Source organism: Zeugodacus cucurbitae, chromosome 6 (assembly GCF_028554725.1).
Source record: "Zeugodacus cucurbitae isolate PBARC_wt_2022May chromosome 6, idZeuCucr1.2, whole genome shotgun sequence".
NCBI classification, from domain to species: domain Eukaryota; kingdom Metazoa; phylum Arthropoda; class Insecta; order Diptera; family Tephritidae; genus Zeugodacus; species Zeugodacus cucurbitae.
The window spans coordinates 61,417,049-61,442,676 of NC_071671.1; the positions used below are offsets into that span (position 1 = coordinate 61,417,049).

Genomic DNA, 25,628 nt, shown 5'->3' on the forward strand with positions numbered 1-25,628 from the left:
ATCATAAATCGGCGGGACGACTACTGACGGGAGAAGTATTTACATATAGAACCTTTGGGCATAGCTCGGTGAGAAAGAGCGGTCTGGCTGGTACCAGGTTCTTCAAATGGGAAAGAAGGTTCCGCGTAAACATAGAAAAAGATGGCTGCCGTAAAGAAAACGCATCTAAACACAACACATTAAATATCTATACGGATGGCTCGGAAATGGAAAACTCGGGGATATGGTAGGCGCGGGAATATACAGTTCGGAGTTAGGTGTAAGGCAGCCTTTCAAACTACCACATTACTGCAGTATATTTTAAGCGGAGGTGTTTGCTATTGGGAAAGCCGCAGAGCTAGCCTCCGGTGCAACAGCCGGCTACTCTAGAGTTAATATCTACGTATCACATCTCTTCCAAAAGTGTTTTGAGTACCAGGGTGGCAGTGAAGTGGTTACGCTTCTACTGGGTCTCAGGTCACAAAGACATTGAGGGCGACGAGATTGTAGACGGGATTGCCAAAAGTGATGTACAACTGTCATGCGGAAACATCAAAACCAACATTGGCAAAGCATGCATTGTCTATACGATGATACAGACAGGAGCATGACAAGGAAAATCATAACGCGCTGAGAAAATGTACCGGGTGTAAAATAGGTAAAACCATGTGTAAACCGGTAGACCAGAAATTCTCAAAATTCCTACTGTCGCTCGATAGAAGGAACTGTAGGAGCATGGTTGAAATTCTCACCGGTCACTGTGTGGTGTCGGCACACACCTATAAGATGGAGCTGACGGATCGAATAACTTTGAATTAGTATTTCACACCGTTCCCTAAGTGGTATCAGCTACTTTTTAAGAGCTTTGTTGAGATTCACCCATATATTCTAAGCCACGGAGGGTCAAAAAATATAAATTTCGTTTTTTGTTTTTGTTTTAAAGCTTCGTAGATAATTTAAAAAAAGAACGGACATAAAAGTATTCTCTTTATTCGTAGCACGTTGTGTGACAGGTCTGTAGCTTATTTATGTGTATCAGTCATACTGTTTCCTGCCGGCTGGCCGGTTTGCCTTGCATGCTACCAGCAACTTTTATTTATCTTTCCAAAAACTTGCCGAATTTTTTATTTGTTTTTATTGCTGCTCTCTGCTTTCAACAAAATCATGAACATAAGCGGAAATTAAAAAATATGTATCCGTCAGAATTTCAACGTCGTCAGTACATTTTCGCCGTTGCCTACCTTCCTTTTAAGGTTAGGTGGGTTTCAAAATTTCAACAGTTGACAAATAAATTTTTGTCTTATTAAATTAAATAGTGCAATATGTTTAAAATATTATCCAAAAATATCAAATCAATAGGAGTAATAATCTAAGAAATACTCTTCGGAATTTGCACACATCTTTGGAATAACATTATCTAGTTAATGAACGAAGAATTTTTTATATTTTTATTGTAACTATTTTTTCGAACCAATATATGCCGAAAATTTGGCAAAACAAGTGAGTTTTCCGTTAAAATTCAAACAAAAAATTCTAATTTTAATATTTTCTTTTTTCCTTCGTTCATTAATTAGATTTATTCATGTACTATCGAAATATTTTTGGTTTATTGTTTTTAGATGAACCAATCATGAGTTATGATGTCCACCGCAAAACCTTTTTTTAAACACGTCATGGGAGATGAGCTGACAACGGCTGAGTTTTCGAAATTTAGTAAATAAAAACTTCACAAAATAGGGTATCTTTGATATGCCGAATTGTTTAAATGAAATATAGGATTGTATATATTTAAAAAAATTAAAAGTACCCTAGTTTTTAACCTCTGAAACCCACCCAACCCCTTAAGGTCCACAAATGAAAAAAATATGTATCCGTCAGAATTTCAACGTCGTCAGTACATTTTCGCCGTTGCCTACCTTCCTTTTAAGGTTAGGTGGGTTTCAAAATTTCAACAGTTGACAAATAAATTTTTGTCTTATTAAATTAAATAGTGCAATATGTTTAAAATATTATCCAAAAATATCAAATCAATAGGAGTAATAATCTAAGAAATACTCTTCGGAATTTGCACACATCTTTGGAATAACATTATCTAGTTAATGAACGAAGAATTTTTTATATTTTTATTGTAACTATTTTTTCGAACCAATATATGCCGAAAATTTGGCAAAACAAGTGAGTTTTCCGTTAAAATTCAAACAAAAAATTCTAATTTTAATATTTTCTTTTTTCCTTCGTTCATTAATTAGATTTATTCATGTACTATCGAAATATTTTTGGTTTATTGTTTTTAGATGAACCAATCATGAGTTATGATGTCCACCGCAAAACCTTTTTTTAAACACGTCATGGGAGATGAGCTGACAACGGCTGAGTTTTCGAAATTTAGTAAATAAAAACTTCACAAAATAGGGTATCTTTGATATGCCGAATTGTTTAAATGAAATATAGGATTGTATATATTTAAAAAAATTAAAAGTACCCTAGTTTTTAACCTCTGAAACCCACCCAACCCCTTAAGGTCCACAGAAATATTTCGAGGAAATTTTACTTCATTCTGAAATAGTAATTAACGTCACTGAGTCTTATTAAAAATTGTAAATCAAAAAACTTATGATTTTTTTAATGTATTATTTATTTTATGTATTTTTCAATAAATCCGTTTATCATTACAAAATAATTGTATTCACACGATAACTCTTAATTGAAAGTTAATATAACTAGGAAAAAATGCTTATTTGTTAGAATTTCACATTTTATATACTCCATTATTATTATTCATATTATTATGTTACTTAATTATCTTTCTAAACTGTGAATTTTTATTTTGCTCCACATAATTCTTGCTATTTACAAGCAAAAATAAAAAAAATATACTTACAAACTTAAATACTTATTAAACTAACTCGCATATCTCTGATATAAGCCGCATTGAAAGAAAATAAAATTAGAGCTCCGTTTAAACGACAATAAATAGTTTAATGCATTGATTTGTAGTTGACTACGATTATTATTACGCTACATACAAGTATTATAATATTATATTTACATATGATCAATCCTAAGCAAATGTATTTCTATGCGGTATTTTACGGTGTTATAACTAAAAAAAAAACTGCTTTAAATTAAATTAAATTAGATTTATAGTTGCGTTGCATAACAAACTAGTATGTGTTAAGGAGCTGCTTTTCCATACTTCACATCTGCATCTAATGCAGAGTAGTGAGCGCCTGCAAACGCAAGTTGTAATTAAGAAGCACAACTTAGAACAATTCAATTAGTATGTATGTATGTTTAAATGTATGTATTTATTATGCTCAGTTTTACCGAGCAGCAGAGTAAGTTTAAAAATTAGTTATGCCTACACAAGACCCTAACCTATTTATTACTTGCTACTGTTGTTCAAAATAAATTAGTAAACACAAGAAACGAAATTTTATAGTTTCAATATGGAAAATATGTATTTCTTATTGCCTAAGGATTGTGTTAAATTGCAAATATTCAAAACTTATCGACAAATGAACTTAAGAACAAATTTAAATATTATACACAGAACTGGGCATCAAATCAAACAGCCTTGCATTATTAAAGAGCCAACATACACACACACACACACACACACACACACAATTTCGATATTTCCTCGTACGTTGGCGCTTTCTTTAAATTTAGCTGCTATCGTTACATAATGGGGGTTTTCTTATATTCCTTTTCTTTTTCTTTATTGTTTGTGTTACTGCTTGCTGTAAATCAAACCTGTGCGCGTTCGCTGAAACGCCGACGTTTGCCGCTCACGGCATTTATCAGTCAGATTCAGCTTTCCAATTGTCGATTGTTGTTATTGCTGTTGTTGTTATTGCTATTACCTGTTGCCGTCAGCTTGTATGCTTCTGTTGTGGCTGTTAACGTCGACGATGTCGTCACCGCCGCGACGTTTGCACTCGCCTGCACTGCATTGCTTGGACCTGCTGCATTGGCTAATGTGGCAGCGTTCGAGGTCAACTGCGATTGTACGTTGCTATTGCAGTGCGTTGTGTTCGTCGCTGTTGTTGTGGCATGCGTGTCCACTACCGGCACATTACCACCACCACCAACACCACTATTACTAGTACTACTGCCACCCACGCGGCTACCGCCAACGACGCCACTGTTGCCACTAGCAACATCGGCACAACTGTTCACCGCACTGCCGCTGAATGTCACTTTATAACGGTTGTAAACGCGATATGGCGTGCGTTTCACATCGTTTTGTGGCATCACCTTGGTTTTCAGCGCCCAGTTGACACTACTGCTTGGCACCGTCTTGCCGAGCAGCCAGTCCGTGCATTGCTGTTGCGCCTGTTCGCTAACATGCTCCGCCAGCCACTTTTGTGTGAAACGTTGAAATAGTTTGTGTTTGCGTTGCGTTACATACGAATGGGACTGTAATGTAGACAAATGCAAAATAGGAAATATAAATAAAATGTAAATGTAAGTATTGATTATGATGATTCTATAACTTTTATTTTGCTTTTTCGCTTTCACTCACCAATTTCGCGCGCCGCACCGAGTCCCATTTGAACAATTGGAGATTCTTGTTGATGGTAATCACTTGCCGTCCACCGGCGTTGAATTTGATTTCGTCGCGATCGTTGACAAAGTACTTCTCCGCACCGCTGCCCACCACAATGCTGCCCACGCGCTCTGGCGGTCGCTTACTCCAACTCCAGTGTGGTTCGTTGCCCGCCGACGCCGCGTTGCTATTCACCGTGCTGTCTATTGTGCCACTGGCGTCAGCCGCTGCAGCAGCAGTTTTATTCAGTGCATTTGTTGCGCTGCCGCTGTTTGTTGTTGCTGTGGCCGCCGCTTTTAATTGTTGCAAACGTGTCTGCTGATCGGCGCGCAGGCAGGCCAAGCGCTTGTTGCGTTTGAGGAAGCGTGCTTTGCATGTTACATGCGCATCCTGTGAATGAAGAGAGGGTTGGAAGAATAGGAAAAATTAGTTCATTTAGCAAATTTTTGTAGTTGTAGTAATTGTAAAATTTCGCATGCATGCAAATAACCTAAATTGAAGCGTTAATGCTAAAATTATATCAAAGGCTAAGTAAAAAAAATAAACAAACTCTACAACAAGAAGTAATTTGGCAAATTAATAAAATATAGATATTACGCAAAGTCATAAGAAAAATTAATGAACGATCTTATGTGCGCGTCGAACTGTGCCCCGGAAAGGCAGTATGTAAAAGTACCAGGTCAAACGAGCTTTTGTTTTTTTTTTTTGTATTTTTTTTTTAATCCATAACACTCACCAACGCTTTTAACAAATTACAGCTATTCACATATAAATATATATTTACAGAAAAATATAACTGTCCCACAAACAAAAATACAAACAACGAAGGAAATTATACAATTGAACTTCCCTAACTCGAATCACCATATTCCACATAAAAAAACTTCGAGTTAGAGAGACTTTTAGTTATGGAAGATAATTTGTATGAAATTGCCAATTCAAGAATTTGAGTTATGGAGAACTTCGATTTATGGAACTTCAACTGTATTTCGAATAAGCTAAAACTTCAAAAGAGAAAACATCAATAAGTCCAGTTAAATGGAGGAATCATTTAAATTTTAAATTCCGTAAACTAACTTCACACCACACTCTCTAATAGGAAATCAATATAGAACTTGTATTTCAAAAGTAAGCTTTTAAAAAATATAAACATGAAAATTTATACAAATCAAAGGGATGCATTTTGAAAGACCCACACAAGTGCAAAACGGATTAATTTAATAACAAACAAAAATGCAACAACAAATCAGCAACAAAAGGTACACACACGGTATAATAAGAGGTGCGGTCATAAAGAACATATAAAAAAGATACATTTCAAACGCAACAGCGCCCACCACTTTGAATACCACAACAACATATAATGAAGTACTTGTTAGCTGATTTGACACTACTGTCGCACATTTCGAACTTACCTTGTAGTTTATATGAATTTAAGCCGTTAACAGTGCAAGTGTATAATTTGCTTTTTCTCAGGCAAGGACAATATGGCACAAGTTGTTATTTTATGCACAACAAATACCCGCCCCCGCTAAATTTTTCAAAATTTATGTAAAAGCGCGCGCTTAAATTGTAGCATAAACCTATTTTCCGATAAAAAATTCAGTTTACAGTACACTCACTTTGCGCCACAAACTTTTTTTAGTTGTACAGGCGTGGTGTTTGACATTAAACAAACACGAGTTTAACAAAGAAACTACTCAAATTTGCGGCGCAACGTAAATGCACTATCACCAGCGGTTTTCTTATAAAAACAATCGCATATATTTAATATATTTAATTTGCCAAAAGTTATTTTGCCACCCATTTTAACTTTAAAATTATCTACATTTCAAAGCTATTCAACTAGTTTTACCGATTGCTTTTGCGTTAGTAAATTAATCATTTATACATATGTGTGCAGTTATATTTAGTTTGGCTTTACAAGTGTATAGTATATTGGTTTAACTTAGCCTTATTTATTGATTTTTTTCTTCTTAATTAGTTAAGTTTGTATGTAAAAAGGAAAATAAGAAATTTACATTTAAAAGAGATAACAAATGTCATTTGAAGCAACGCTTGCGCTTCCATCACCGCTATGTATAACCGTTTATACTAATATTTGCACTGCAAATGCAATATTATTATTACTTTTTATTAATAAGTGATCATAAATTAGTTATTATATACAGCAGTATGAGTGTATTTACAATACATTTTTCAACGTGTCAACATAATGAGCGCAACGTAATGTACACTAGACGTCAGTCTATTAACTTTTAATGAAAAAAAAATTAAAAAAAAAATAAATAAATAAATAAATAAAAATAAATAAAAATAAATAAATAAAAATAAATAAAATAAATAAATAAATAAAATAAAATAAATAAATAAATATAATATACAAAAAAAAAATTATAAATAAAAGGAGTAAAAAAATCACAACCAAACACAATTTCACTCAAATTGATAAAAATAATAGACAAAAAAATATAATAATTAAAAAATATATAAAACACCGTATGATGCATCAAGATTTTAAAAAGTTTTTATAATCAAATGTTAGGTTAGGTTTAAAAATGCAAAATAATTAATTTATTAAAGCCAAAATATAAGAAAGCTTGCATACTTTCGAAAAATATTGCTTTTCTAAGCTAAATACGAGCTTTAAATGATATTCAAGAACCAATTATCTGTAAGAATTACAATATGAAAGTGGAAAATCCAACCAAACAGTCCCATTACAATAAAAAAAGAACTTTTACTGCCAATTGTTATACGGTTTTAGCACCAATTGTAGATAAAATATTCAAATCACTCGATTTAGGTAGTTTTTCTAACGTGTATAAAAACTAAGCCTATAGTTGCACGCTTGCTTAAGCACGATAACATTAATTAAAAGTTGTGACTTCATTATACTATTAATTTCAGTGTAAAAAAATCAAAAAAAAAAATTTGAAAAATTTACAAACAAAAAAAATAAAATTAATTATTTTTTAAGGGTTAAGCAAGATTGTGAATTATACTTGCTTCCCCAAAGCATAAGCGTTAGAACTGTAATTAACCAACAAGAAATTTGCGCTGTATTGTATTCAAAGGAAATGATTTATCAACAATGACAATTGGCGACACGGCCTTTTAACTGACTTAAGCAAAAGCGTGAACTGATGGACCTACATTAAATTACCGCAAAAATAAATTATATAATCTCGAGTACGTTTTCAAATAAAAAAAAAAACAAATTAATTGCCAATAAAAAATTAAAAAAAAATACATAAACGATCAACCACAAAAATAGGGTAGGTTTGTGCGAAATAAATAACGCTGAACGCAAAACAAAAGTTGAAAAATAAAAAAAGTGTTTTGTTTTTGTTATCAACAGCGTTGTGCTGCTTTATTTTTTTGGTAAATTTACTGCAAAATTTTCAAATGTGCATTTGTGCTGCGTGTTTTTGTGAAATAGATGTAGGATTATACACACATATGCTTGGATGTATGTATGTATGTATCACTTCGGTTGCCATTATCATTTTGCAGTGAATTTATTTTATTTTATTTTTCTATTTTTTTCAATATTTTTTGTTTTTTTTTTGCTTTCAATGTCTTAATACGGTAGTTAAGAAAATGTTAAAATCGTCTAATTTACATTATTTATACGTTAGTTAGTATTCGCTTATTTTGATTTTTTTTTGTTTTGTTTTGATTTTTAAGCCTTGTTGGGGGGTTTGACCTGGTACGAAAAAATTGAAAAAATGAGAAGAAATGCAAAAAAGCATTAATTAGTGATTTGAGGCGACTTATTCGTTTGCATAAGTGAAGAGTGGTGAGTGAAAATTGTACTTTTAAGGACGAACCATTGCTGAACTAAATATGATACCATAGAAAAACAAAACCAAATCAACAAAAAGAACACAAACACTCAGAACAGAAGTTTTTACATCAAAAAACATTCAAGCGACAAGCAGCAAAGAAATCAAATCGAAACAAAACAATAATATATACTATATAGCTTTTATGTACATGTAGACAACAAAAACAAACAAAGGCTTAAAAGAAATTGCTACATCGGTGTCAGCAAGATTCGATCATAAATGTGCTTTCGGTGAGGTGAGATAGAAGGAAGGTGTGAGCTAAAATCAAGCATTTCGTGAATATCGGACCGGGTAATCGGGGAGGGGGTTAAGTTGCCCTTTTCCGTGCTTTTAGTGAGCTAACTTCATTAGCTAGTCTATTATGGTAGCTTACGTAAATATGAATGCTTATGGATTTGTGCGTTTTACAAGTACATGTGTCCGTTAAAATTTTAACTTTATTCGTAAATAATAATAAAGCAAACACATGTATTTTTCATTTTTTTAATAGGAATGAGTTAGTTTTATTTTTTTATAAGGAATTATAACAGATCTAAATGAAATCTCACTCTAAATATTTCATCCAATTAGAAATGTTTATTAAACTAAAAAAATCGCCAATAAAATCACTTCAAAAGGCTTGACAGAATGAGAAAAATAGACTACCGACCTTATCCCCATATCTTATAACCGACCATACATTAAATTACCTTATTTATATACAGAACATTTTTTTAATTACTGCACACGCATTCTTATAAAACGCACTGATTTTTCGTAAATATTATATGTAATTTAAAAGTGAGATAAATCATTAAACAGCTCTCATACACTTCTCCCCTCGCCACTTCACATTTCATTTTACACATCAACAAAAAAAATTGCACGTTTAATTTACACATATGCATGATCGATCTCAAACATAAATTAATTTGCATTAAGGGTTTGCTTCTCACGAATTATTTCTACCAGCTTTTACATGGGCTGTGAAAACTTTACTGGTTTTTGCATGCTTTAACCCTTAGCAAAAATTGCTCCCATACAATAATGCAACAAAATAGTACTTAACGAGGAGAAAAGTAAACTTAACGTGAAGAAATTAAACTTAAAATATATAATAAATAAAATTAAATAAAAAACGAATATCTAATTCTAAAAGTATACAAGTTTATAACACAAATAGTTAATTACTCACCAGTGCATCATCATCCATACGCTCAAGCTTAATTTCGCCACCGTTTGCACCCGCTAGATTACTTGATATAGACGGCATGCCGACCGAATTAGCATTACTTGCGTTGTTTACACCACTCACATTACTTGACGCACTGCCAACACTTGTGACGGAAATATTTGCAACATTTTGGCTGTTATTGCTGTTCGCGGCGGGATTTGCTAAACGATCGACGTACTTGCTCCAAGATTTTACTTTATTCAAAGGCTTCTCAGTCTCTTCAACTTCAGTATCGAGCAGCTCGATCGTTACACGGCAGTCAATTTTATACTAAAGCAAAAAATATATTAAAAAATTATCGTGTCAATATGTATCAAGTATGCAGAAATAAATAAAAAAAATGTTAAAAAAATAATAATTAAAGCTTACAATATAGACTTTGAAGCAGTTCTCCTCGTGTAAACTAGCCTCAGCTTTGCGCTGGTACGCCAATTCGTTGGCGTAATTCTTCTGCGCATCGCGACAATAATTGCCGGCGCCACCACGACGTTGCTCATGATGGAACAGTTCAACGCACTCAAGTGCACCGCGTTCTGTAACACAGTTTTGCAGCTGTCGAACAGCATTCGAGACCACCTAAAACAGCAATAAAACGAAATTAGCAACACATTTCTATTTCAAAGAGCAAGTAAAATTTTAATGATATTACAAACCTTGTCGAGCGTAAAGGATATGTACGCATGTATGCCAAACATTTCACGCATAGAATCCTCGAATGAATTCGAATCCATATTACCATCAAGCACATTCTTGAGCATTTCCAGAAAAACTGAGTAATACTCATCCACATGTGGTTCAGGTTTCGGTTTCAGTCTTAAAGCGGTCGCAGTGCTCTCACGACGATTTGTGCGATGACGTTCCTCCTCAATGGCCAACATTTGTGCTCGTTCATACATTGTACACAAGCGCTCACATAAAATGGCATGTAGTCGCAAAAATAAATACCAATTGTTGTTGGCAAAGAAAAGTGTGTACGCCTCGTCCTGTTATAAGATATAGATTGAAATATTAGTTTATTTTGATATAGCAAATTATAAAAAATAATTTAAAATTATATTCCGTAAGATGACATGCATGCGAAACTAATCGCTCATATTCGTATCACATTAGCGATTAGTTATAACGATGTAAATAATGTGCAGTACGTAAACGATTTTTACTTCCACTATTACTTCTTGTCAAAATTAATTGAAAAAAAATTTAAAAAAATATAATTAAATAATAATTTATTGTTAAAAACAAAAAGAAGCAAACGGCAGAATTTATATTAATTAAAAACTATTTTCCGTTGCATAAGATGGCAATACCAATAACGAGAAAAGCAAATCGCTAACTTGGTACTAGTTGACAGTATACATTTTTTATTCTCACATGAAACCAACCGACTTACCAAATGTTTGCTGACAGCATGAGGTGGCACTTGTATGTCCACATCCATATCTGGTGTTTCCTCCTTAATTTCAACCTTTATTGCATCCACAGAATTACAATCGCTGGCATGTGTTGAGGCGGCAGTTGTTGCATTTGTGCCAGCAGTACTGTCTGCTGCTTTGCTATTGTTTTTCTCATTTGCATCTTTCATTCCAACAGCTTTTAAACCAATTTGTGTTATTGCGTTAGATGACAACGCAATGCCTGCTGCATCCTTGTGCACAGAAGTAATGCTGTCTCCCGCAGCAGCGCCACTCACATTACTATTTGTTAGTGTCTTATTTTCTGACGCAGCTGTTACTGATGCGGATATTGTAGAAGATACAGATTTAGCCATTCCTTCGGCTGATGATCTGTTCGCATCGTCGACAACGGTGATATTGTTGGCTTGGCCTTTAGCAAGCGCCGATGAATTGGAATCCTTACTAGAGGTGGCCTTGTCACTCACACTTAATGTGTTGGTCGTAGCAGCATCTCCAGCGACACTTTGACCAGCGTTGTTACTATTTACCGCTGATGCATTTGATTCGCCATTTTTGTGATTTTCCAACAAATTGCCACCTTCTGTCGCTGAATTTAACGAATTTTTATCATGTGAGCCATTGCCATCGGTCTTGGCACCGCTTATTGCTCCACAATTTGTATCGGCGTTCGATGTGCTGCCACTTCCACTTGACGTTCTACTAACTTTGCCGTTGCCACCGCTGCTGGCATGTAACTCACGTTCGCTCCTATTACCTGTTGTCGGGGAATCGACATCCATCTTTTCGTTATCATCTATTAAAAATGGGAATACTTTACAGATAAAATATGAAGCATGGCAAAGCGTGAAACGAAATTATGCGAGTCGAGGAAGTGTAGAGTAAGTGGTTATTATTAAAAGAGCAGATAGCGCGCAAACAATTATTGTTTTTTTTTTTTTTTTGTGTTAAAGAAATATGTTAAAAATTGAGAGAGAGGATGAAATATTAGTAGTAACAAACAAAATTTCAAAGATGCAACAACAAAAGAAAGTGCACAAATTTGAATTTCACAATAATTGTGATTGTTAGTGTATGAAAATGTAGGGGTAGTTGATGATAATGGTTTGATTGTTAAGAAAAAAGAAAAGAAGAAAAAAACATTTACTAAATTAATTATTTTTGTCGGGCACAGAAAAACTAAAACAAATTCATATTCAAACTAATTAAAATTATTTATAATTAAATGCATAAGTTGTCAATAATGGCAATATATATAACATAAATGTAACATATACAAATAACTAATTAAGTGTTAAGTAAAAATCTAAAGGTTATCTATTAAAGTTTCAATTTGAGTTAAAAGCAGTTTGTCAATAATTAATTTCAAACATTTAAATGAATTCATGTCAAATACATAAATATGTACTAATTAGCATTTCAATAACTGGCATTTGCTTAGCAACTGCACTCACCATCCTCGCGTTCATCGTCGCTCAACGGTTGTCGGGCCGAGAAAAACAGATCGGGCACGAATTGCCGCAATATATGTTTGATTTTAGTCTTTTCCTGCTTTTGTATACCAGTCTGACGCTTTACATGGTGAATTAATAAATTCGCCGCATCATCAAGTATTGTCTTATCTTTATATGGCAGCACGAGATGTGGTCCAGTAATGGGTTCACCATTTTCATCATCTTGATCGTGGCGCTAAACAAAATGTAAAAAAAAAAAATAATATTATTATTTTTACTTTTAAAAGTACAAGTCAAGTAATATGATAAAACTAGTCGTTGCCACATACCTCATCGTATAAGGTTTCAATCTCATTAAATAGATTCTTGGAACGCAACGCCTTCATGTCATTCGGTTTGAAATTGATTGCCTGATGGTCGAGTGATTTTAAATAATACTTCTCGTTTTGCTCACGCCACAGCTTATTGAAGCCCTAATAAAGAATACAAGAAAAACATTAGTCATTTGCAATTATATAAAGAAATCATCAGATTTTTTTCAATTGTAAATATTATACGAAAAAACAAAACTTACTTTTTGTGCATCGCGCCACTCCTCCTCTTTTACTTTCAAACGTTTAAGCACTATTGGCACTGCAACAGAGGGATTCTTTTTCAGACCTTGTATTATTTCGCCTGCCTTATCGCCATATATACGGTGTATGGCCCTTTGGTGTATCGTCTGTGAGGTGCCGCCCAAGTAGTCGTCCAAGTAGAATCGGCTCAAATCCTCTGGTGACATGCGGGACATTTTCTTCTGCACACCCTCAAGTACACGAATCGTTGCGCTGTTAGTCTCAATTACCACATCCAATTCAAAGCGTTCATCTTCCGTCCTATGAATATTCCTTTGATTAGAATTTATGTGGTTTAGATAGTTATTTATTTAGATAGTGTTTTTTGTATAAAAAAGTGAAATTTGCCTAAATGAATTTGATATGTGTTTTGTGTTCTCTTTTAAGAGTGTGGAATGCGTTCATAGGCAAAAACAATGATATGATGCTTTCAATATGTTTTAACCATATTATAAAAGTTTTTACATAACCCCACCTGTAAATTGTTTCCTCGAACTGTGTTTTGCGTGAAGTCACAAATGTTGAATCCTCACTGGCCCACGTTGGAAATGACACCCATTTGTCGTTTAGCACTTCACGACATAACGCGGTACGGCCAGAACACTTTTTCGGCACGATGGACTGTGGCAAGGCGCAATAAGAGGCACCGAGTCGCTTGCACGAGGTTAAATCAATATCCTGTGCCAATTCACCGCCTTGATGATTGCCTTGGCGATCGTTTATTGCACCTACATTACTTAGGCCGGCATTTTGCCGATGCGCGGATTGCAGTGGTATTTCTTCCAAACCGAAAATTCCGATGCCACCGCCGGTACCGCCCGCAGACATTTGCGATACTGGTTGTCCCAAAAATTTAGTAAATCCGCTAAGTAGGTCTGGGAATTTACTGAGGAATGGCGTTACCAAATTCAACAATTCAGTCTTTGACACAATCTCCTGATTGAATAGTGTTAGACAACGCAGGAAGTTGTCGTATACATCGGGATTTCGTAATGCTTTGCGAACTTTATCGAAGAATGCCGCATCGGAGAGGGTACACTTTCGTGAAGCTTCTGAAAACGTAATGTCCTTACAAATAGGCTTGTGCTTTTTCGGCGGTGGTGGTCCACCACCCATACCGCCACCACCACTGCCACTACCGCCATCATCAATTGCTGGACGACGCGTTGCTGATAAGTGACCGAGCACTTGATGCGAATAATTCATACCAATCGATGTACGATCCGTTTCTCGACTATTACCCATTGTCGCATTGCCACTGCCGCCCATCGAGCCAAATCCGGAACTATAGCTTGGCGACTTCTTCGTAGAGTGGCCGGAAACGCCGCCAACATTAGAGGCTTGTGTGTGTGTATATTTCAAACCACTATTGGCGTGGTGATTGCTGCGATGAGTATCTTTTTCATAGCCACGCATATTTGTGCTGACATTTAAATCGTGGTGGACACCATCATGTATCACCTTTAAATGTACACCGCCACCAGAATGTAGCGTTACATGATGTGGATAATCTTTCTCGTAGACTACATCGCCACCACGGCCACCTACTGCGTTCGTACTGATGACATGATTTTGAGACTGCTGTTGGCTATTATTGTATGATTTGATGCTCACACTCGTATTTACAGCAGATAAGTTGCCCAAAACCGCAGCATGCGTACTACCACCAATCTGTGACAACGTTGCGCCACTATTAAGGTGTAGCGGGGAACTTGATGCCGATGGTATGGAAATATGATGACCACCGCCGCCGCCAGCACTTATAGCTACACTGTTGCTGATTACTGCGTTCGAATTGGGACGTTTGTGGTCGTTATGCGACTTGGTCATATATTGCGCGCTTTGATGATTCGTAGCGTCCGGAAGAAATTGACCAAATTCTCTCAGGAGGTCTTCATCCTGACCGAATAGCTTTGCGACTTGTGTGTAAACCTCTTGTTCGGTCAATGTTTTCCCTTGATTGGGACTGCCTTCTTTAATCACTTTCTGCTCCTTTTGATACGTGTGAAGAATTTCAAGGAATTTTTTGTATTTTTCTGGTTTATTCTGGAAACGATTCTGGAAAATTAAGGTGAAAAAATTACTTTACTGTTCAAATTTATATTTTTATTTTCAACTTACTTTAATTTTATTAACATATGATATCGCATGATTGAACTCGACCGGCTGATTTTGTTGTCCGACAGTTTCACCCATGAGTAAGGACTGATGCGCCTGTTGAATGTGGTGTAGATTATGATGGGCATTTCCACTGCTATTACCGACATTACCACTACCGACCGCGTTGTTTATTTGTGGGTTCAATTCGCCAAGCGCATTTAGTGTGGGTGGACCGCCGCCCATACTACTGGTGACTACGGCTTGCGCTATGCTGGAACGCTCGCGATCTCGTGAAAAATTTTGTGGTAAATGTGCTGCCGACACTGGTGCAACTGTAACACTCTGAATTTGGGCAACGGACGATGGAGCCGGCGATACAGATACGTGAGCATGTTGTTGAGCCATTCCAGGACCACTCGGCGAAGGTTGTGAAGCCGGTGACTGAAGTGCATGTATTGTTGTTTGAGACAACGACGCGCCACCATGTGTCATAAGATTAACAGCCACACTTGCATTACTGCTGCTGGTGCCATGTATTTGTTGGAGTTCTATAGTACTGGAAGTATTACTTGAACTACTCTGATTTGATTTATGTAGTAATGGTGTTTGAATATTGCCAACACTTCCAGGTATATTTGCTATACTACTGTGCAAGCTGTTTGGCGACGCTGATGGCATTGATACAACGGGTACAGAAACTCCCAATTCATCTGAATGTATTTCGATTTTATAACCGGCTGGCAGGAACATATTAAAGCCGTAAATCAGTTCTGTGTGCCCTTTAAAAAGTGTTGAAACTCGTTGAATCACACCGGGCGTATCAATGCAGTGTGATTTGAATTCTTTCATTATATCCAGAAAATTGTTATAAATTTGTGGCTGATCAGCATATTGGAACTTTACTTGATCCAAGTAACTAAGTGCATCCTCCACTTTAAGGCGAGGAGGACCACCCTGTGGCTGACCAGGTTGTGGAGGACCTTGCTGTTGGCCCGTTGTTGTTGGTAACGGTGCTACTACTGCGAGAGGTTGTGGTGCATTTAGTGTAGATCCAGCACTGACAGCAATATTCTGAGAAGAACTGATTGTACGTGTCCGCAGTGAATTTGGTTGCGATCCAGAGTTCTGCACATTACCACCTGTACCACCAGTTACATGAATTTGTACGGGTCCTTCTGTAGTTGTTTTGATACTACCACCAACACTGGAAGATACTGATGAAACATTGTAGGCTGAAAGGATAAAAAAAACTCTTTAATTTGGGTAACTATTTGGAAATAAATATAATTGGTATTCGAATGTACTGCAAATTAATCTTTAACTGGTTGTTTTTTACACTTTTACCTCATACCTAGTCACAAAACTAAATCTATATCTATATGTATTTATTTTAAAATTTCCTCTACTTACAAGTTGAAGAATACTGCACAGCTTGTGTATGAACAGTTCCAGCATTGACAGTACCCGAGACACCGCCTCCTGAAGTAACCACTGTTCCGCCAGGTAACTGTACTGTACTGCCGCTGGCTCCTCCACTATTATCGTGACTTGACGAACTGGCGCTACTAGTACTACTATCTACCATTCCACCAGAACCCTTCATATTCGTCGCTGTTGGTGTTGTTGATGGCAAATAAGCAATTGTCTGCGCTCCACCATGTTGCGGTATTAAAATGCGATGATGCGGGATTGAACCAGTTGCATTATTTCCTGACAAACCGACACTTATACTGGTATTAGAGTGGCTGCCAGGAACAACAGTGCCGATATTAACTGTGTTACCCGGATTAGAGGTCCCCACTATGGTACCACTAGTGCCTCCACCACCACTACCACCCACTCCACCAGGGCCAGGTCGCGTGCCGTATTGGACTTCATCCACACGCGTACGTTTCATCATTTTGGTTGCAATTGCTGCAATTAATTTTTATTATAGTCTATACGCACTTAATGTAGTATTTCAATGATTTTCAAAAACACTTTTGAGTTATAAGTTTTGAAGATTATTTTAATCGAAAGCTTCCGATGCTTTTTTGAATTATTAATTTTAATAAGTAGTTTTCCAATTATACGCTGAGTTTTCATATGTTTGAAGATGCATTCGTTTTTTTTGGAACTCTCAACTCCAATGGAAATGAATATGTTTCGTTATTTAAACGATATTTATAGTTATATATTTGCTGCGGCTTTATTTCTATTGGCATACGATTTTTGTGTTGCCTTTTCATTGCGCTGTGAGCTGCCTCCAACTCACAGAAGACAATTTCGAAAGCTCTGTTGGACAATGCACGCAGCTTTCTAAATTCTAAATCTGTAAATGGATGAAAAAAATATTTTATTAGTTTTACAATAATGATATAATTAAAAAAAGTAGAAGAATAAAAAGATAAAACATTTCCTAAATAATATGAGGAATTATGCCTTGTTAACAGTACTTAGTCTAATAAAAATCCAAGTCTACGAGACACTAGAGATTTCAGAGATTCTACAAATATATTCGTAAACATAAGTTTTCGATTCAACATTTCTTCACTTCTCGTCTCTAACAAAATACTTTGCCGGCAAATTCTTGATTTTAAAGTTTGTAAATTTTTTACAAAAATCGTGATAATGGTAGGTATTCACTGCGGTTTTATATACAAAAAATCAGCCACTCTCCAAGTTTGCACAAAATAGTTTAAAATGCACAGATGTATACTATATATGCATACATATAACACACAATATGTACTTGTAAAGAGCGTCACTATGGAGGTAGTGGAAAAAAGTAGGCAAAATAGCAAACCATTGGAGCTTAACGAGAAAATACCAAACCCCAATCCCCACACACACAAACTTCACCTTGTTCACCAATAATATCGTTCGCCCAAATCCATCGTCATCAGTCTGACCTGCTCGTATGCGTGCACTTGCTTGCTATTAATATAGGTATGTGCATATGACAAAACCATGTAATACAAAAACAAAAATTTAATATACCCACATACATATATCTGAATAAAAATATACGAATTTGTGTGACGTGCAATTCTATTCGCTAGTAAACGTATTTATTCGTATTGTGGTAAATATTTATGCACTCTTACAATATACAGTCTGGAAAATTTGGAATTAAAATTTATATAAATACTTTGGAGTTCATTCAGTCACAATATTGGTGCCTAAATTTCTATAATATAGCGCATATACACATCTGAGCTGATTGTATTGAATATTATGCAAAATAAAAAAAAGTACAAATTTATAACTGCACACCTCTTTAGAAAACTAAAGTTACCAGACAAACATTTTCAACCTTACATATATATATATATGTATATATATTTACATATTTAGGTGACACAACAAATATTTTCGTCATTAAATTGTTGGTATCAACATTTTTTCTTGCCATCTGCATAACATACAGAGCTATTAGATATTAAACTTTCGCGATATTCAACAATATTCTTCTTCATTTCTACCACTATTAACATTTATATAAATCTATAAGCACTGGTACAACTTGATTTTTGATGTCGATTAGTTTGGTCTGTTAAGAAAATCGAATAATTGCACCGGGTAATATTGTTAATTTAGTAGCCATGTGAATTTTTATTTACATTGATGCATGTATCATTTTATTGCATTGCTGGCGAAACTTTTTTCTTTGTACAACTGATGAGAAAGATTTACCCAAATACTATGGCGAGTAGGCACACACGCATTACATATATTTTTGCATTATGCATTACATATGCATACTCAGGAAAAACTATCAAAAGTGCATCAAAAGCATTAAATAATTTTTGAAAAAATAAAAATATCTCACTTTTAATCGATTAAACATTGTCTCGAGTATACGAATATTTTATTATTGTAAACTGTACTAGCAGCAGAGATAAGGAAAACACAAACACTTCGTTCGTCGCTTTTGCTGATTATGCGCTCGTATATAGCAAGAGAAAGCGACGAACCGAGCCATACACACGTAACAAACACGTGTGTTAAAGTGAAACAACCGCATTGAGCGATACAAGTTTGACATCATCATACGAATAAGTGTAAAAGAGAAATAAAATGACACAATCCTTGAAAATGAGATTGCTTGTGTGCAAGTAGTTTGAGTACCTTGTTTTTGTTATTGTTTTGAATGGGTCAGCAGCAGTGACGACGACGACGACGACAACGGTGGCTGTCTGACTGGCTGGCTGACTAGCGACGGTAACTAAAAGCTATACAAAGTGGAATATTTGAATGCGATTTTCAAGACTTGCTTGGAGAAGAGAGGAAACTGGTGGCGAATGGGGTGGTGATGAAGCTGCATACAAATATAAGGTATGCGCGCCCGCGAGAACAACGCGTCATTGTACCATACTGGGCGAAGCAAACTATATACACTGCACTTCCAAACAAGAGCTCCTCATAGCAGTGCCTAAATGAACTGAAAATGGCTACAAGTATCTCTTGAGGCGGGATAGAGTGGGCATGCATAGGGTTTCCCTCCATTTTTGCGGGTATCTTATCTTCATATATGTATAATATAATTTGCATTCGTTGCTATAATTAATAATATACGCAGGTACCTACATACATGGTATATTATAATGTATAAGAAGGCTGCACCGAGTCAATATACACTACTGAATGCACATTATTATATATTTATATGGCGAAAATCATGAACTTGCGTTTTGATAGTATTAGGTATTTGTAGGTTTATGTAAATAAAGTTTCATTGCGTTTTTCGTAATTTTCTTGAATATTTTCATCGGTCCAATCGGTCTCTATTAATAAATTTGCGAATAACCATAAATAAACAACAATCGAAAACAGAATTACAATAAGAGCAAAGGAATATAATAAAAGTAAAATTTCAAGACGTTCTCGGCATTCGTTGTCTATATTTTATTTTTATTTTGTTTTTTTTTTTTTTTTATTTTTAATTTTCACTAAAAGGCGTACGACTACTGAAAACCCGAATGTGTCCGAATATAACAAACGATTTGCTATCGTTGCCACTTGCAAATTTCCGTTTAACCCAACATTTTTTCCAATCTACAAGTATTGCTAATATCATTTGAAACATCACATCATATTCATATTTATATCTATATATATCATTTATATATATATATTAATTTATATCTGCATTTAAGGTGTTTTCCAGGTATAAATGCGTGAAATATAGCTTTTAAAATTCTTCCTAGTGCTGTAATGTGGCAACGGCCATGTCCGTCCTGTTTATATACTTTTGAGTGTATATGTATCTACACGAAAAAATCAGCCCCAACACAGCAACTCGCCGTTGACTTTATTGTCGTTGCCAGTCATACGTTTTTGTCAGAAAGGCAAATGTTCATATGTATAACCACTCACTGTATACATATTTATGTATGAATTTGAACTCTATAGACATATATTGTAGTGTGTGTGTGTATGTTGAATGTTCACGAGCGCGCGTGTATACATATATGCACGACGGCAGCGGAGGTGAAATAGAGGAACAAAACGACGTATATAAACCAATTGAATTGACCTAACCTAAAAATTTATGTATTTTTTCTTTCAACTTTGGAGCTAATAAACTTTTAAAAATATCACTTCCTTCAAGTTATTTCAACACAATTTATACTTTTTAATTCTTAGATTGCAATGAAGTACCTAAAATTAAGACAAAATCCCGTTTATGTGAAAAATTACACTTACATCAGCACCGTCACCAAACCCAAAGCAACCAATTTTATGTTGGCCTTTGTTTTATATCTCCGTTCAATTATTGAATACAGATTTTTTTCTACAAAATTCAATTTCTTCACAATTTTATAATTCACTTGTTTTCTTTGCAATGTAATTACTCGCGCCACACAAATTATTCCACAAATTTATTTAATGTTTCACTTGACACACAAATAACTTTCAACACTTACTCAATATGTAGCTGATAGAATTATTGTTTTCAACACTATTATTTACTAATTTTTAATTTTAGGTATTTTTTCACAATTGAATTCCCTTTTTAATAATTTTTTCCTCAATGAATTTCTACAGATATTCACAAAAATTTGACGAGTAAATGTTTTGCTACATCTTACCGCCGCCGCAAACATTTTCGATTAAATACCACGACAAATGCAAAGTGTTCAAAAGACTGCCTGCGAAGCAAGACGAGGCTCGTCGTTCGCTGACGAACGGGCATAACAAATGTTGCCACACGAAAACAGTTTAAATATAAATGAATATATCTAAATTACTAGCATTATTATTATTTGTTTTAACATTTATATTAATCTTATTAAAGTAAAATGTGCGTTGGCTGCAGTTATATTAAAAAATATTTAATAAAAAAAAAATATATTGAATTGAAAAGAAAAGTATTTAGTGGCTAGTGGCAATAATGTATCTTCTTGGTCGTTCTATATTGGCGTACAAATCCCAAGATACATTTTTAAGACACACTGCAAGAACTAAATAAAGTTGGAATTTTATTACAAATATTTGTTATTTATGTGGGAGTTATAAATTATTGATTCCATTATACCATAGTAGTCTTTGTAATTGTCCTATATGTGCCACCATATTTTAAACAACGTAAAATCTGGTAACTCTGGGTACATTCCCCTGAGCGTAGCATATTTGAGCACAATTTTTGTAACTTCCAATCGTGTTAAATAAGTGCTGGAGGGAATACATTAGTCAGGTAAAGAAGTAAATATTGAAATCTTCACATATTTTTATATTTTCAATCAACAAACATTTAAAGAAGAAAAGACCATTGGAATTAAAAAAGTTTCCGTGAATGTAGAATATGGAAGATACTAGCACATGTGGGAGATACCAGCGAGAAGTTTGTGCAAAACTCGTGGCCTCAGTTCGTTTGCGATGTTTAAATCAACAGACTCCATATTTACAATACCGTGTAATTGCATATACGAATATTCGGAATCGGAAGTCATGAGGCATCACCAATAACCAACATTGGTTTTGTGTTCTCTTCCCATTTTTGCTTATATTCAAACACATGTACTTATAAATTATTTGGTGGAGTCTATACATCGCAAAGCTTTAGCTACACGAAATGTGCCTGAGATTTGGTGTTGCTGGTCGAATAGGATGATCACGAAACAACGCATGAAGTTTATCGCAATAAGCACTGCCTCCTCAAAGGTTTTCATTGCCTTAGTGGATGTTTCGACTTTTTAACGCCTGCTTCTGATAGTCTGCAATAGTTTTCTCCAAGTTGCCGCTGTACTAATAAACCGCCCGCCAGCGATCTATCCGCAATCATGAACTCAAAAATTTTACTAAATTCTCATATGCACGTGAACATATTGGTGTTAGTTTCACCGAGAGTATCTATGTGTATTTCTGGATTTTGTTTGTTACTCGCTCAACTCATGCCGTTCGTACTCATCTGGGAGGTGAGCGCACTAACGTATCACTTACGTAAGGTGAAACATAGCGATACAATGTACAATATGCTCGAAAGAGTTAACACGACTTTACGAGTGAAGAAAACAAGTAAATTTGAAATATAAATACAACTAAAATGTATCTTTTAGATAAAAAAAATGCGGTCGTTGCAAATTTAGTGCTTCAATCAACTGAAAAAGAGCACTGCAGAAGTAACAAATTGCAAAGACAGCTGAAATCATATGTGTCGTCTTTGGTAAAAAGCTTGAAAGTTACAAAAATTTTAATTCTTTAGAATCCAAGGTTTGTAGTTTTTTTTAATTTTGAACTAGTGTAATTCTAAAACTAAAACAAAAATTATTTACAGCATGATTTCGAATATTAGTATATTGGATACCCCAACATCCAAAAAAACTATATATTTCAAATAAACATGAAATGCATCGAACGATATACATATGTGAGTATATAATAAAGTTGCTGTATACACTATTGGAATTTTGTGGATTAATGTACGGCAAACAACACATCACCTAGACAGATTCATTGAATACGAATCACTCCAACAAGACTGATATTTGAATACTAGATCTCTGCTTTGGAGAATTACGACGACTAAAAATTAGAGGTATTGAATGCTTTTAAGTTAAATAATTATCTGCAGTTTAATCGAGTATTTTTTTAAATTATTTCACTTTTAGGTACAAACTACATATAAGCGATCGCATTTATACATACAGAAATCATAGAATTTCACAATCACTCATGATATAAATAATTTTGGAGTTTGGAAAAAAACATCGTGACCGTAATTAACATATGTGTAAAGCTTATATAAAAAGATCGCAATAATAAACTTTTGTAACTATTAAATTTTTATACATATATAACTTAAATTGTTGTGTTTCGAAAGTTAAGTATAGTCATAGAAGGTACTGGTTTCCAGACAAACTGTATCCCTTATGAATAGTTACCGAGTATAATACCTCTATTCACTAAACTAAAAGGCAAAAATTTTTAAAGAAACATTAAGTTAAGAAGTAAAATTTGTTGCAAATGGAACATAATCACAAATATTTAAAAAATGCTTCCAAAATTAAGATTTGCGTAGACACCATATGGTCAAAAGAATGTCGCCACAACTATAAACTTTATAAACATCCGTAAATATATTTTAATATTTGATTTGTATACAGCTTTTTAACAATGTACCTTAAAGCCTTTACTTAATACAAAATGAAAAAATACCGGTGATAAGACTGAAGAATGTAATTCCACATGTTTGCCGTGACTTCGTAGCCAACAACAAATGTGCAAAAACAAAGCAACAAGCAAGGAGGCCATGACGAATTTTTGGTTAGAATTTATTTCGTTGTATTTGTGAAAGCAAAACAAAAATATTAACTTAACCTTAAAACCTGTCAAACTAGTTAATTGGTAGGATATTTTACCTACGAGTTGAATATAGAAGCGCCAACGCTTGAACCAACTAAATATGCGCCTTTTCACACACGTATACATGTATTTTATTAATACTAATTCATTATTTGTTATTAGTCAAATTCTATAAAACGTATGTACGCATATAGAAAATTTCTAAATGTCATCTAAACTTTTCTTTTAACTTTACCCCGAAAAGTAATGTAAAAAAGACTAAACTACACAAGAATATCACCGTTGTTATATTAAATTTTATAAATATTTATTTAACACCACTTACCTAATAATTAATTACGACGTATATGTAGACTAAACTTTATATTAGTTAAAGTTTAAACACTTTCTCGCTGCACCTAAGTGCCTTTCGTAATTATAATTTTCTTTTGTAGGATCGATAATGTTTTCCTGTGCCGCGTATTCAACTTGTTTTTTGCAAGCCATCTCTTCACAGTTTTCTTTCATACATAAATGTATGCACAAAGATACGATAGGACGTTTCAAATACGTTATATATTAATTTTCCTTGGAAATAATTTCTTTAGTTAAAATGAAATCGTCTTTTTTGTCACTTTTTGCTTATTCACTTTTACAATTAGCAGTAAAAGGCAAAGAAAAACTAAGAAAATATATGCAAGGATTTCTGGCCCTTTTTTAATCTGGTTTCCTTCTTCTATAAATTTTGATTAAATTTCTACGCGTTTTTAGCTTCGATAATATGGTTGATGAATTTTTTTCTCCCATAAAAGTGGTAGAAACTGTCTCCTGAACTCCCAAGCTCTTTCTACTGCCTACTCTTAGCTCTATTTTTACACAAAAGCAAATTTATTAATGTTTGGCGAATAATGTTTTTTCTGCACCTCATATATTTTTTTCATTATTTAAATGAATTAACTTTGGAAATTTTTTTCACTATTTCACAAACTGGCACACAAATTTTTAGCACCGAACCGTTCATATGCGTACGGTTTGCAGCTGAAGAACTTTACAATATGGCGCGCACAGTGTTGTGCGAATGCATGGCCGCCGAGCAATTCGCTAGAATGTAACGTGTTAGCCCAGAGTTGCAATTATAACATATTCGTCAATAAATACGTTTACCACAGATAAAAATATTTAATTTAAAATTAAATCTAATAATTTTTACATAGCATTTCTAACAAAAACAAATAGAAGATTAATTTATTCGACATTTCCATAAAACATAAATTAGCACATTGGGCAACTGCTTGACTAGTAATACTTATGGATTTCCAATTATAAAATTGTATATAATTACTTACACGACTACTGTCAGATCTATTTTAGCAGAAATATTGCGATAGTCCATCCAAATCCGTGATTTGTCTTAAATTTGCATTTGATTTTTAATTGTCTCGCAATTATTGTCTTTTTATTTTCAAACACAACACCAATAAACCGAAAATACATATTATGAATAGTTTCCATTTGACACTAACTGCAAGACAACTCCAAATGCTGCTTGATGCTAAAACTTTTATATAAAATTGCGCTTACGCCAAGTAGGGGAGAGGTGATTTTTATTAATTATTGAAATTTATATAAAAATATCTGATGACTTTTTTGATCTGACAGTTTATTGTGAGTTTCTATACTATAATAT

At 34.4% G+C, this 25,628-nt stretch overlaps 1 protein-coding gene and 1 long non-coding RNA gene across 9 annotated transcripts; one reads left to right on the forward strand and one right to left on the reverse strand.

Moving 5' to 3' along the window:
* Window positions 1–3,104: 3,104 nt before the first annotated feature.
* On the reverse strand, window positions 3,105–25,493 carry LOC105209234 (uncharacterized). Of its 7 annotated transcripts, XM_029038477.2 has the most exons (14): window positions 24,865–24,990; window positions 24,288–24,529; window positions 16,586–17,486; window positions 15,197–16,407; window positions 13,551–15,133; window positions 13,036–13,348; window positions 12,791–12,934; window positions 12,462–12,696; window positions 10,986–11,821; window positions 10,249–10,578; window positions 9,965–10,171; window positions 9,557–9,865; window positions 4,508–4,921; window positions 3,105–4,401 (listed from the first exon to the last, which is right to left on the reverse strand). In XM_029038477.2, the coding sequence occupies exons 3-14, from the start codon at window positions 17,073–17,075 to the stop codon at window positions 3,793–3,795; spliced, it is 6,681 nt and encodes a 2,226-aa protein (XP_028894310.2). In that variant the 5' UTR covers window positions 17,076–17,486; window positions 24,288–24,529; window positions 24,865–24,990; the 3' UTR covers window positions 3,105–3,792. The 7 variants fall into 7 exon arrangements, with proteins under 7 accessions (XP_028894310.2, XP_028894311.2, XP_011177840.2 ...); XM_029038478.2 differs by lacking the exons at window positions 24,288–24,529; window positions 24,865–24,990 and adding an exon at window positions 25,288–25,493; XM_011179538.3 differs by having other exon boundaries at window positions 13,036–13,336; window positions 24,288–25,001.
* LOC105209233 (uncharacterized) lies at window positions 21,776–23,463 on the forward strand. 2 transcript variants are annotated; one of them, XR_008471792.1, is made up of 4 exons: window positions 21,776–21,854; window positions 21,960–22,870; window positions 22,935–23,195; window positions 23,269–23,463. It is a non-coding gene; the product is annotated as an uncharacterized LOC105209233 (long non-coding RNA). The 2 variants fall into 2 exon arrangements; XR_851572.3 differs by having other exon boundaries at window positions 21,796–22,870.
* Window positions 25,494–25,628: the final 135 nt, after the last annotated feature.

What these genes read in the sequence shown, in the direction of transcription:
- LOC105209234 (XM_029038478.2), bottom strand. Translation starts at nt 17,075, where the DNA reads ATGATGAAACGTACGCGTGTGGATGAAGTCCAATACGGCACGCGACCT. An exon ending in ATGCTGTCAGCAAACATTTG is followed by an intron (nt 10,579 to 10,985) that starts GTAAGTCGGTTG and finishes ATCTTATAACAG; the next exon opens with GACGAGGCGTACACACTTTT. An exon ending in TATCCTTTACGCTCGACAAG is followed by an intron (nt 10,172 to 10,248) that starts GTTTGTAATATC and finishes TTGCTGTTTTAG; the next exon opens with GTGGTCTCGAATGCTGTTCG.